This window comes from Benincasa hispida, chromosome 12 (genome assembly GCF_027475165.1).
Source record: "Benincasa hispida cultivar pf3 chromosome 12, pf3_genome.v1.1, whole genome shotgun sequence".
NCBI classification, from domain to species: Eukaryota; Viridiplantae; Streptophyta; class Magnoliopsida; order Cucurbitales; family Cucurbitaceae; genus Benincasa; species Benincasa hispida.
The window spans coordinates 3,161,580-3,176,147 of NC_143489.1; the positions used below are offsets into that span (position 1 = coordinate 3,161,580).

The window sequence follows — 14,568 nt, forward strand, 5'->3', positions numbered from 1 at the left end:
GATTTTTGAATTACCTCATTTTAGTCACTTTCATCTTCGGAATCATTATCCAAATGAGACATTATGTACAAAGAGGATCCATCACATTTTTCTTTTTTCCTTCCATAGATTTTTCCTTTAGTTTGGGAATTGTAATTCTCCTTCATATCAAATAAATTATTAATACTACAAGGAGAATTTTCTATGCTAAACATATTGCCAAGAAAATTCCACATATCAAATGCATGTGTAATTTTATCACAAACTTTACTATCTAAAGCACTACATATGATATATATAGCTTGAGCATGAGAAGAGCGCAATTTATCATTCAATTTTAGTTTTGACAAATTATGTTCACAAACATACAAGATATCAAAATCAACAACAAACAAAAATGTCTTCATTCTCTTTTTCCAAATGTCAAAATTTTTACCATTAAAGAAACAAGTTCTATCAACACATTGACCTTCTAAAGTTGTCATAGCTCTAGCAATCAAGCCTTTCAAATAATGTTTCAAAATATTAATAAGATACTTCGAGATTAAAATATTTGAAAAATAATTTATGTAGAAGAGTTGTGCGCTCTGATACCAACTGTAGGAGTGAAAAACTCAAATAATGGGTATCAATCCAAAATAATTAATGAAAATATTTGTTTACAAACAAGAGAGCAACTGGATACCAATTGTAGGATCGTATACAACTGTAGAAAGGGTGAATAGGGTTTATTTAAAACTAATTAAAACTTTTTATTAATGTGAGCCCAATTAAATAAATCAACAAACTTTTTGTTAATAAGTAATTTAAACAATAAATTCATCCAAATAAATTTCATTCAAAACAAATCAATAAGTTAATAATACTACTTTAGAGCACCCAATTTGATTTTAATAACAAGATTGATGAGAATGTAGAAATTAATTTAAGAACCACCAATCAAAATATACAAATATGAGCAATTAACTTCAAGAACAAATATTGCAACTCATTTCATGTAATGAACTATAATACTACATTAATTGCAAACTTAGGGGAGGAATAGAGAAATTAACACTGAAATTTTTTATAGTGGTTCAGCACAACTCGACCTATATCAACTTCTTAAGCTCCTTTTGGGTATGTCATTACGAATTTGACTCTATCCAAGACTTAGAGTCGAATTGCTACAACGTTTCTTTTTCAGGTGCAATAACAAACCTGATCTTTTCCACAATTGAGAATCAAACCGTTACAATACTTGGGTTCAAGAGTAACTCTTTACATTATATTTAAAAATGAAGAACAAGATGAGAAAAAATCTCTAAAATAGTATATTTACGAATTGTAGCACTCAATAAATTAATCCTCTCAATATAATAAATCTCTCGAGAATAAGATGTAAAAGAAACATTAAGAGCTTGGAAAAAATAATAGTGATGACTTTGAGGATTGTGAAAATGTGTAATTATTGTTATAACTTGGAGAAGAAGATGAGTTTAAATAAAGAGAAAAATTTGTTGAAAACCACATTTAATTTGGGCCATTGGATCTTGGAAAAGAAAAATCAATGATGGAAATTTTAAACTATTAGACACAAACAAAAATAATAATATAATAATATATCTTTTAAAACTCAACAAAAAGCAATACGCACCATGTGTCCAAAACCAGCCTTTAGACACAAACATAAAATAATATTAAATTCATTTTCTTTTTAAAACTAATCCAAAAATCAAAAGCCTATCATGTGTCACTTTTCCATTTGTCCAAGTGGCACCTTTTAGTTAGTCCACTTTGATGAGAAAAATTATGTCACATCATTAGCTCGAGATTTTTTCGAAGATTATTTTAGTCATATCTTCTTCGTTTGAGGTCCAATTTAGGTAATTCAAATTGTGTTGGAATCGTTATTCCGAGCTTTACGCAGTAGAGAATTCAAAACACTTCAAATTATTAATAAATAAAAGCAAGTTTGTTATCGTCAAAATATTAATCAATTAATCAATTAATTAATTAACTAAAATTAATTAGTTTGAGATTAAGAACCACCCATTTTAGTATGTGTATTCAGATGCAGAGTCGGGCGAGGTACGTTTGTGGTAAATCTCACTGCTAACAACAACATCTCTAGTAATGTCATCCCCGACATTTGTGTCATAATGACCTCTTTTCTGACCAGAAGAAGGTTGGGTAGCGTACAAATCCCATGGGTTCGCGCTGTCGTTTGCCATAGAGACTATCGTCGAAAAAATCTCTGGATCCTCATTTACATGTGCTGCTAACCCAGTTTCGTGTTCAACAAATGTGTCCTCAAAAGTTGCATCCTCATTCATTTCTTCAAAACTGACAAAGATAGAAGGTCTATTACGATCCATTTATGAGAAGAGAAATTTGTCGTCACCATCATCCATTATGAAAACTGAAGGGCGTTCATAATCCAACTTGCATTTGACCCTCATGAAAATTTTGAACTCTAAAGAGCTAACCTTTATGAGTTCGTATAATCTAGCACTCAATTCACAATTATTGAATGGGGTTGGCATCATGATATCCTTCAAACGACCTCTACTGTAGCACAATTCTTTGTTATCCCATGCACCACCATACTGAATGAAAAGTTACTTCTCTTCTATCCTACAAAAAATTATATAAAAATTACTAATTACAATTCTGTCAAAGTCTCACTCCTATCTCTCGCCTCTCGCGCTCATTTCTTGTTTCTCATTCTTGTTCTCGTTTCTCGTTCTCACTCCTCTATCTCATCTCTCTGTTTCTCCTTTCATTCTCACTTTTCTTCTTGCTATTTCTTTCTCTCTATGCTCGCTCCTATCGTCTTGTTTCTCTCTCTCATCTATCGCTCGTGTAACTCTGAGACACACTCTTGTGTCATTGTATCTAGTATAAGTGTTAGAAAATAATTAAAACAATGAAGACTTAGCATTTACTTACTTAGAGTGTGTAACTGAGTGTCTGTGATGATTCAACAATCATTACAAAATAATAAATGTCAGTTTTTTTGGTCTTTGATACGTTGCAATTGAATAGAAAATGGATTTTCAACAACCAACCGATAGTTATTTCATCTATTTTTTTTGTTCTTTATTTTAAATACACATTGATTCAATCCTACTTAAATTGATTTGAAAGAATTGCATGATTTGACAAAAATTTTTGCATTTTCAAGCAAATAGGATCATTAATTAGTATTAGAGACCAGACTGATAGGAATGATTTTGTGCGTATAGTGTTAACGAGAAGCGAGAGGACGAAAACGAGATGTCATTGTGAGGTGCAAGAATGAGATGTAAAAATAATATTCAAGTATAAGATTTTGTACCCGTTTGAGGTCAATCTGGTAACTTCACGGGAGGTGACGTAAGTAGGAGGCCATTTTTCATTTGATTTTAAATGTTGGGCCAAATGAAAGCCTTCCGTGCAAATCTGCCTGGAGGGAAGCCCACGATGGAATTCAGATCGACCCTTGTCTTGGAACTGCCATAATCGAATTTCAACTTCCACAACAAGGAAGCTGAAAAGACCAAACTTTCAAACAACCCAAGTAATTCAAAGCTATGGTCATTATTTGCAGAGGTTTAGGGTTTAACCACAAGCAATTCCTCTCGTTCCCTAACTTTTTCTTTCTACGCACTTTCATGGCTACTTCTCCCCTCGCTTCCCTTTCCCCTGCTTCTCCTGCTGATTCCATTCCCGTAAAGCGAGTCGGGACTCACCATGGGAGCTTCCACTGCGATGAAGCACTTGGTTGCTTCATGATTCGCTTGACGGATAAGTTCTCTAATGCTCAAATTGTTCGAACCCGTGATCCCCAGGTTTGCGTTTGCCCATTCTTAATCTTGTGGAATGAAGATGAAAATTGAGTAGTAGTCGGGTTTAACACTATTGGGTTTTGCTTCATATTTGAACACATTTCCTAGAATTTGAATTTAAATTTTGGGGTTCTTGCGAGAGAACTGAGTATTTTGAACTGGGTCTTAATCGTTTTGTGATTTTTTCCTTTTCATGTGTTTGTTTGGGGATTTTATGGTCTTGATTTTGCATTTCTGATTGAGTTGTGTCTTGTGCGGTAGGTATTACAAGGTCTTGATGCAGTCCTTGATGTTGGGGGCGTATATGATCCAAGTCATGATCGATATGATCATCATCAAAAGGGGTTTGAAGAAGTTTTTGGCCATGGTTTCACCACTAAGCTTAGCAGCGCTGGTCTTGTTTATAAGGTAGTAATAAATTGACTAAGGTTATGATTATATTTGCAAGTTGTCTCTTTTACTTCTACTTCACTAAATATTGTAGTCGACTTTGTTGTTTAGTATACTTTATCATGCTAAATTACTTATAGCTTAGTAGTTATCATTGTTTTTGTTCTTCTTGTTGTTTTGCTTCAGCATTTTGGGAAGGAGATTATTGCGAAAGAACTTCAAGTTGATGAAGGGCACCCAGATGTGCACAGGCTATTTTTGGCTGTTTACAAAAGTTTCATGGAGGTGCTAATTCAATTCAATGATTGATCCTTTGTGTTGTTTCTTTTGTTAAGTATTATAGAAAATTTAGAACTTGAGGTTTTTCAGCTAGAGTTGGTTTATGTCTTAGCTTTTGACATTCACGTTGATTTCTTCAGGCAATTGATGCTGTAGATAACGGCATTAATCAGTATGATACTGACCAGCCGCCAAAATATGTGAATAACACACACCTATCTTCAAGGGTGGGGAGATTGAATTTGGACTGGATAGACCCTGATCAATCACCCGAGAATGAGAATAAGGCATTTGAGAAAGCAATGGCCCTGGCGGGCAGCGAGTTCTTAGATGTGAGGTTTCTTAAAATGAATGAATATGAAATAATCTTTTTGAACTATGAACCTAAGCATCACACATTTTCTACATTTCCTTAAACTTTAAGTACTTCATTGACTTCCTAACTCTTGCTTAATTTCAGAGTGTTAGATTTCATGCAAAGTCATGGCTACCAGCTAGATCAATTGTGATAGGATGTCTTGCAACAAGACATGATATTGACCCTAGTGGAGAAATAATGGTTTTGGCAACATTTTGCCCTGTAAGCACTTGTTCTTTTGCGTTTAACCCCGGTTTTCTTCATTCACTTATTTGTTTTGCTGCTTTTCATTGGAGAGGTTTGGACTTCGGATTTATCCACTTTGTTTTGTTTTCTTTTTATATTATTACTGAAACGTGAAGTTGCACAAGTTTTTTTTCCTCATCATCAGGTGTTTTTGGGGTCATTTGGTTGTGAATGTCTCTGATCATCTGTTTTTTGTTATTAGATAATAAGGCCAGTTTATTGTTTTAAGCAATGCACTGATGAATATAAATACACAGTTTCAACTTATAAGGAGTCAAAATTTTTTTTTCATATGACCTTTGATTATTGCATCTTCTGGTTGATTCTTTCTGCTTCTAAAGAGAACTCTGTTAACTTTGTTAAATAGTTCTTTACCAGAGTTCTATCACGCAAGTCTTGCTTGTTTTGCAGTAACATTTCATAAGAATTAGTGATATGACTAATTTAGTAACATTAAAGTTAGTTTACTAATGGTTCATTAATTTTGTTGGCTTCTTGCTTTTTCAGAAGTGATTGAAATTGCTTTTTATTTTATTTTTAAATGAAATGTACTTTGAGTGCTCTTGTGTAATTTTTGTTGGCCCGTCAGAGGAAAGACATTGGATCTTTCCATCGTGTACAAGTTGCCTTTTAACGGAGTAATTTTTATATTTTTCTTGTATAACATGCATAGGCATTGCTTAACCTGACCATAAATATAATGAACCCTTCAAGTAGAAAGAATATTTCATAATTGTTATGTTTCACTTCTGTTTTCTATTGTCTTGTAGCTAAATCATAAAAAGGTAATGTCATTCTTTAAATTTTTTATGGATGTACTTGTAAGTTATGATATGACCACAATTATGTACTTTGCAATGAGCATAGGTTTTCATTGCTTTGGATGATAATTTAACACTTCCGTTAATCAATTTACAAATACTGATTTACTTTACTCAAAGAACTTGTGTAATCTTCTTTTTCTCGACAGTGGAAACTTCATCTATTTGAGCTCGAACAGGAGTTGAAGATTGAAAATTCGATCAAATATGTGCTCTATCAAGTATGTATAACTTTCAATGTTCAGAACAAATCAAATTTTCAGAACACGTTTTGTTATTTCTCATTCTAATAGGTTGTGGTGTTCAGGATGATAGAAGCAAACACTGGCGAGTGCAAGCGGTGGCAGTATCTCCTGACAGATTTGAGAGTCGTAGGCCGCTGCCTGCCCAATGGCGAGGTTTAAGGGATGAGGAACTCTCTAAGGAGTCTGGGATACCTGGTTGTGTGTTTGTTCATATGAGTGGCTTTATTGGTGGAAATCAAACTTATGAAGGGGCTCTTACTATGGCGAAACAGGCATTGAAGCTGTAGAAATCGAGATCTATTTATTTATTTACATAGCTCGCAACATCGGTTCGGAGAATACTGTGTGTGTTAATTTGAGTTCAAGGCTTACTGTTTTTATGCCTTTGTGAGTCCCTCTATTCTTCCAATTTGAAAACATTTTCTGTAGAAACAAGGTTATTCTTTTGGGAAGGGAAGTTATTAGATTTTGATTTTGATATTTGGAAATGGAAATCTGTAATACCATACAGAACAAGAAAAATATCAACTTTCCACATGGAAATCTTGCTTTATCAATGTATCCACTCAAGTCAATTTTAATCTTCAACAAAATACATACTGAATTTCTAGCTTGATTTATGGTTTGAAGTGTTTACAAGTTTATGCAACTCAAATTTGAAAGAATATTATGCATGGGACCTTATAATTACACTGGAAATCATCCCATAAGAAGTCCAAAAAATCCAGAAGCCAATAATTTCATTGACAATTATACACAAAAACAGAAATAGTGAAACCTTGAAACAAATTGCCTTTTTCATTCTGAATGCTTCTTCAAGTGAAGAGGGGACATCCTTCCACAGCAACTCCAACTGCGGTCGGGCACTGTGCTAGCGGACAACCGTCAAGGTCGTTCCCCCACCAGTCGAGGGTGATCTCTGATAGCCCTAATGTGAAGTACAACAACACCCCCATGAAAGCAAGACCAGCATCCAATGCTCCAGAGAGAACATAGTTATGTCTTTTCCACCATTCTGGCTTATATCTGTATACTACAAAACCAGAAAGAAACCCCATGATAATCCAAGTGATGTAGTTCACAGCAGTGGCTGGAGGCATATAGCCAGTGGCCCCAATCAATATAGGCATGTTGATAAGTTTAATCCACTCGTGCTCTGGAAATGCCTTCATAGCTAACCATACTAAAACAGGGGCAATTGCACCCACAAGAAAGAACCAATTTACAGATGAATAGTATCCAAGGTCTCCAAAAATCCGACGAGGACCGATCAAACCCCATATGACCGAAGCATCATAGAACACCCTATCGGACGGGCAAGTCCAGAAGGATTGAGATGAGCTACAAATGTCAGGGATGGTTTCCAAGAGCCACCAGGCAGTGCCCAAGTACACAAAGCTGGCAACTAAGGTTCCAACAACCTAAACACCCAAAACAACAAGATTTAGAAAGTGCTTCTCGTTTATGATTTGTCATGAAGGAAGTAAAATAATTTACCTGAGCCATGAACATGGTTCTTGGTGGGATTTTCATGTAATGGCCAAGCTTGAAATCTTGTAGAAAGGTAATGGCTTGACTCATGCTAATGTACCCATACACTTTGAAACACATGTTGGCGACGGGATATCCCGGGTAGATATATCCGATAACGTACTCGGTGATTATGTTCAAGCCTGGAGCTTGGTTGGTAATGGCAGTAATGATTCCAATTGGGAGTGTGAAGAAAACAGCGATGCTACAAGCGAGTAGAACTCCCCACCATGGCAATTGAAGCTGATCGTTGTAATATTCACAAGCGAAAATGGTGAGTGTGATGTTTCCGAGAAGAATCAACACAAACCACCATTCAGGAACTTGTTTATACTTGCTCATCAGCTTTGTGTGTATGTCCATTGTCTTCTCTTCAAAGCTTGACTTGCTCTGCTCCCATATTTCCCTGCATCAACTTGTCATCTTACTTAAGAAGAAATTTTACATTACAATTCATTGTCTTTAAACTTTAGTCTAACTTACCATGACATGACAGACAAATAATATAAAGTAGTGAACAATCAGGCTAACAGGGTGAAGTAAAAACATATGATACACTACTTCAAAAAGAGAGAGTATATTACATATGTAGTGTTATTTTATTCAGCTGTCTAGTTCTTTAATTCTTTCTACCATTTGTCTATCAGGACGTACCAGATCGACCAACATTAATGCACTAGACATGTCAAGTCACATCTACTTTAGTCAATACGCAATAAAAACTTTTCTAAGCCTAGAGACGACTAACTTAAATAATCAACACTGACACATCAAAGTTGGGAGACTAAATTTATCGTTCAACCGTTGATATAACGAATTATATTTCGTTGATTGAGAGGAGGATGAAATAAAGTACCTTCCATGGAAGAGAGCAACATGAACAATGGTAGCAGAAAGAGCAGCAAAGCCAACACCATAGGTAACAGCAAAGAAAGTACTAATATAAAGCTTCCCTTGTTTTTCATAAGCAGCAGAATCAAGGTGAAAATTGGAGTCAATAATGGAAGAAATATCATACTTTTGACCTTTCCCAGTGAACAAACCATCTGAAAAAATGGGAAATGTTTGAGCATTGTAAACATTGAACCAATAGCAAATTGGGGTCAAAATGTACATGATGAAAGCAAAGCCAACTGCAACATTGGCAGTGGCAAACCATGGGCTAGCAAGTGGGCTGCCTAAGTAGGAGGAAATGGTGGACCAGTCCAGCCCAATGGACCCAAGGCCCATCCCGTAAAGGCCCGAACCGAGCTGTTGGGCCAGAATGGAAGTTGGGAAGATCCAGCAGGCCCATGAGAGGGAGGTGAGCATTTGGAAGAGGTAGCCGGGGAATACATAATAAGCAAAGCTGCAAATGAAGGCTATAACAAAGAATTGGGTTCGGCTTAAACTTCCTTTGCTTCTTTCTTCTTTCTCGTGTAGGGCCCTGTGGATCAAAATCATGTTCAAACCTTTAATTTTTGGGAAAGTTGCAAATATAGCAATTAACTAACTTAAAGTACTGACACATAAAATTCAATGCAAAAGAATTACACATAACAAAATTTAGATTTAGCTCTCGAAATCTATCATTGATAGATTTTGTTATATTTTCAATTCTTTTAAAACGTTGCTAAACACTTAAATATTAGCCTTAAAAATGTGAAATATGCAATTACCTTAATTTTTCTCATACACTAAAATTTGATTAAAAAAAATTAGGTTAAATTATAAAAAATATCCTTGTATTTTGTTTTAAAAAAATCCTTAAAACTCTTAAGAGTTTTGACACTCTAAAATATTAAAAAATCTAATGAAAAGATATCATGATTCCTTTGTTTATGTAGCATCTAATAATCAAGTAAATGAAAAGTTTACATTTATAATGGAAAATACTAATGTCCTTTTTGTATGTAAAGTTTAAAAAACTGCAACAAAAGATTAGAATGTTTAAAGATGAAAATAAGATAACGATTTCATTTTCTCATAATTTTTTAATTATGTTTTTTTACCTTTCCTAATCATGACATATTTGAAATTTTAGTTAAATTCTAAAAATTATTTTGAAAACTATTTTTTAGTTTTAAAAACCAGGCTTGATTTTTGATAATGTTCATAAAAAGTAGATAATAAAATATATAAACTTATGGATAGAAACATTAATTATACGCTTAATTTTTAAAAATCAAATGATGATCACATACATGTCCTAATTCATTATCAAACAGAACAATAGCTTAATTTCAATTTTTTTTTGAAAAAAAATATTCTTTTTGTCTTTGAGTTTTCAAGAATAGATACATTTAGTTCCAAATGATTCAAATGGACCATTTTAGTGTTGAGTTTGTTTAAAAGGTCCCTCAACTAATAAATATATTAAATCTAAACAAAAAAGTTGATTAAATATATAATGTGAAAAAATTATATTTTCTTAATCATTCTCACTCTTCTCTCTCCTCTTCCTCCCTCTTCTCTCTTTACCCTCTTGTTCTCTCTCCTTCATCTCGGCTTCTCAAATACACATATTCTTGAAAATTAGGGATCAAAGAGACATTTTTCCTAATTTTTTTTCTTGTTTCAATATTTTGTTTTATAAAAATAAAAACTTGCTAAAACAAAATAACTCAAGTCAATGTATTGATTTATTTTATGAATCCACACAAATAGTTTGAAAAATAACAAATAATTTTTGGTTAATTGAAAATATATTCAAAGTAAATGTTAAACTGCTAAAAATATTTTCAAGTATAATAAAATGCCATTGTCTATCAATGATAGACAACAAATAAATCGCTATAGACATCTATTGCTAGGGGATAGACCGCGATAGATATCAGGCATTGATAAATTTCTATCGCGGTCTATATTTGATATATAGTGATATTTTGTTATATTTGTAAATAGTTTACCCAGTTTTCAAAATTTGAAAGGAAGAATTTAAAAAGTATTAGAATATAAACTACACAATATTTTCTTTTTCTACACTCCTACAGTTTTTTTAGAATAATTGCAGAGATATAGGAGATCATACCTCCATATATATATATATAAAAGAATTACTCTTAACTAAATTCACTTTACCTATATACATACTACTATATATTTGTATTTAGAATATATAGCAAAAAATAAAAGATTCAATCAAAGAACGTTTTACTTTTACTAAAAGACGTAAAGTAAAAAGGTTAGAATGACGAATGAGCTAGCACTCAGCTAACACAAAAGCTTGTACTACTTGACCTTGATGCTAAATGTTCGATTTCCCATCTATAAATTATATATAAAAAACAATAAATTCATTTGTATCTTCCAACATTTAAGTTTATCAAAACTAAAATTGAAATTGAAATAAGCAGTAAGATTCAAATATTCTAAAACTAATATAGAAAACATGTTGATCTTTTTATATATATATGTGTGTTTGGTAGCAGATTCAAAATTTTAATTTCAATTTAAACAATTTTTCAATATGTGTATTGATAATATATTCATTAATTGGTTAAACTGGAACTAACCAATAAATTAAAGAAAATTAACCAACAAATCATTCAAAATACAATGAAAAATTTCAGATTCAATCACAAAAATCATCTAGTAAAAAGAAAGTTCAAACTACAATAAAATAACCAAAAATACAACAGAATGAAAAGAACTATTAATCTAAAAAATACCTAAAATAAGTCGATAAGAAAAAATAAATTAACCTAATCATAAGAATGCTTATATCTACTACAAATTTGTTTTAAGTAATCAATGATACTAAATTATAGTTTATTCAAATTGATTTTTGAGTAAAGTTGACTAATACTAAATTGTTTATTAAAAACAAAAAGTTGACCCACTATTCATTAAAAAAAAAAAAGTTGAATTACCACGTTCGTCCCCATAATTTTAAGGGTTTCATCTAGTATATTCCCATAATTTGGATTAGTTTTTTTAATCTAGTCTCAATAATTTAAAATTTTTCAATTTACTCCTTGCATTTTAATAAAATCTCATAGATCATCCTTATTCTTTGATGATATATTTAAATGTTTTTTTAAGTTCAACAATATGCAGATAAGAAATTTGTATATCTACGGAGATATGCTTTATGGTAGAGCTCGTTTGAAATGACTAGAGTAAAAAGTAGTTTTTAAAAATCTCATTTTTATTTAAACTATAGACTTTAAAAATATTTCAAAAGCTATTTTGAGTAGTTGTCAAACACTCAAAATTGTTCCAAAATGACTTACTTTTTAAATTTAACACTTGAAAATATATTCCAAACACATAATTTGAACTATGTTCATGTTGACTTAGAAGGTATTGTCTCACTAACTACCTCTCAAGTAAATTTCTAATACTCTAATACCTACTCCATGTGTTGAAACTTAGATTTTTTTTTCCATAAAAAGTTAAATTACGAGTTCTAAACAGTAAGGTTTGTACTTATTTAGTTTCTAAACTTTCAAATAATTTTTAAACTTTCCAATAAGTATCTAAATTTTCGATTTTATGCCTAATAAACTCATCAGTTTTCAAATTTGAGTAAATAAGTCCCCAAGAAATATATATATATTTTTAAAAATTAATTGCTCTATAAGAACGATTTTTTTTTTGTCCGATGAAAAACCTAAATTTTAATTTTGTGTCAAACTTTTTTTTTAAGTTGATAAAGAAATCACACATCTAACCTCTTTATTATTATTATTATTATTATTATTTTAATAATTGGAATAAAGAAAATAGCTTTCTAATATTGATTGGTTGGCCACTTCATGTCCCACGACAGTTTTACATTTTTTTTTTTTAAGAATGTGACATTTGTGTCTTTTTCTTCTAAATAAATAATACATAAAAGAAGAAAGATAAAAATACCCACATGTTTGGATTCCTCTTCATTTCAATCAAACCTAAATATATCATTTCAAATATATATATGTTTTTTCAATTTCGTTTCCATCATTTATTAGTTTTCAATTAAGTCCTTTATATTATAGTACTTTAAAATATATTCTTTTCATTGATGAATGTAAAAATTAGCCTATGATCAATTTACATGACATAATTATAAGTGTGTATTTAACCTGTCTTTTAAAAATGTTCAAGGAGAACTAAAATGTTGAATTGGTGGTGTTTGATTTAAATTTTAAAGAATGGTCCGAAGTACTTTTGACAAATTATAAATGGTATTTTGTTTAATAATGAAAAGTGGTTTTAAAAAGTTTTAAATCAGAATCTTTTTTTAGAAAATATTTTACTAATTTTCTTACCCAAGTGTTAAAATTGTCTTAAATTTACAATAATTATAGAAATTAAACTCTTAAAATAAAAACAGATCTTGATAAAATGGTGTCGATTACCATTTTAAAAGCAAAATTTTATTGTATATATTAAAAACAAAAAGGTATAATTGAAAACGTAAAGAAAAAGAGTTTGTAGGGATGATCCATTTACAATATGCATCGTGGTTTCTAGTACAATCATATGTCAATTGCTAATCTTTTACTTAACTATATTTTATAACCTATTGTGTTAGAGATGGTTATATCTGATGGCCATCTTTATCGAGAATTTTTTACAATAAACATGTCGCAAGGTATGTGAGGGCAGTCCACCCATTATAAAGACCCTAAGGGTCATTAGTGAAAATTAAAAAAAAAAAAAAAAAGAAAAAGAAAAAGAAAAAAACTAAATTGGATAAGAAGATTCAAAGAATTCCATACCTGAACAACGAAACCTGGACCAAATTCGCCGGCCACCACATCGCTGCCGGCTCCACCAGATACTTCCTGAATATCCCCGCCCATCCAAAACCTAACACCTAATCTTCTACCATTCCATTTCAATCCATTCAATTCGAAAAAAATATATAGGGGAAACCAGAAAAGATGGAGAAAATCGAGCCGACCTGAGTCGTAACGACGACAATCAGAGAGACGAAGAAGGTCAGATGTTGCTTGTAGAAGGTTTTAACGACGGTGACAACGTGAATGGCGTAGACGCTGCCAGCGCCGGAGTTAGCGAAGATAGTGATGAGAACGTGTTCTTTGACATTGAAAGGGCCAGGGTTTAGTGAAAACTCCCACCGTTTTCCTTTGAAGAAAATCCGATCTGTGATTTTGGAAGCCATTAGACGGCCGAGAGGAACGACGGCGATCTGAGCGGAAATGGCGGTGATGGAGAGAGGTTCTTTACGGTACCAGAAGAATTGGTTGAGAAAAGAGAGTAGAACGCAAGAGAGAGTGCCAAGAAACCACATTCGGAAGGTGAGAACGGGAAGAGAAGGATCGTCGGAGGTCGGAACGGTGAGAGCGACTTGTGGAATGGGGGAATTTTCTTCGGATTCAGTTATTTCCGGCACGGGCGGCGGAGATTTTGATGATGATGATGATGATGATGAAGCTTCTTCTTCTTCTTCTTCTTCATGCTTGGGAACTGAATTAAAGAGAAAGAAGAAGGGTGAGTGATGGATTTTAATTCAGAAATGAGAATTAGAGTTTCGTAAATGTAAATTCATACTGAGAGGAGCTCGAATTTGCTCGGTTGATTCTTCCATTTCTCCTGTTTTTTGTCTGTCTCTGTTTCTAACTTTCTATATAAAAAAATGGCAGAATGGAATTATTATAAGGCAAAGGAGAGTTGTTAATGTAGTAGTAATTGTTGTTAGGTTGTCGGGTTGTTGGGCATTATTCATACACGTACACATATCTTTCTCTCTCTCGATTTTAAATATAGAAAATATGATATGTGCTTCAATCTTGATAAATTCAATATATATACGTTTGAGGAGGTCTTCTTTTCCCTTAAAAACGAATTAAAAAAATAAAAATAAAAATCAAATAGCTGTCTTTCCTACGCAAATGATGACACAAATTTTTTATAAGTTTTATTGAACCAGAGCAAGGAAAAAATTAGAGAGATTCGTTTTAAATCATGACAAGCTAGCT

The 14,568-nt window shown here is 32.4% G+C and overlaps 2 protein-coding genes across 2 annotated transcripts; one reads left to right on the forward strand and one right to left on the reverse strand.

The window, feature by feature from the left end:
- The first annotated feature begins 3,392 nt into the window (after positions 1 to 3,392).
- Positions 3,393 to 6,720, forward strand: LOC120093016 (Metal-dependent protein hydrolase). Its single transcript, XM_039051308.2, has 7 exons — positions 3,393 to 3,791; positions 4,050 to 4,196; positions 4,365 to 4,463; positions 4,598 to 4,789; positions 4,918 to 5,037; positions 6,032 to 6,103; positions 6,190 to 6,720. Exons 1-7 carry the CDS (start codon positions 3,534 to 3,536, stop codon positions 6,412 to 6,414), a joined length of 1,113 nt encoding a protein of 370 aa, XP_038907236.1. The 5' UTR covers positions 3,393 to 3,533; the 3' UTR covers positions 6,415 to 6,720.
- Positions 6,703 to 14,568, reverse strand: OPT7 (oligopeptide transporter 7). The gene is made up of 6 exons (XM_039051307.2): positions 14,141 to 14,568; positions 13,530 to 14,056; positions 13,345 to 13,442; positions 8,514 to 9,083; positions 7,625 to 8,063; positions 6,703 to 7,548 (listed from the first exon to the last, which is right to left on the reverse strand). Exons 1-6 carry the CDS (start codon positions 14,175 to 14,177, stop codon positions 6,943 to 6,945), a joined length of 2,277 nt encoding a protein of 758 aa, XP_038907235.1. The 5' UTR covers positions 14,178 to 14,568; the 3' UTR covers positions 6,703 to 6,942.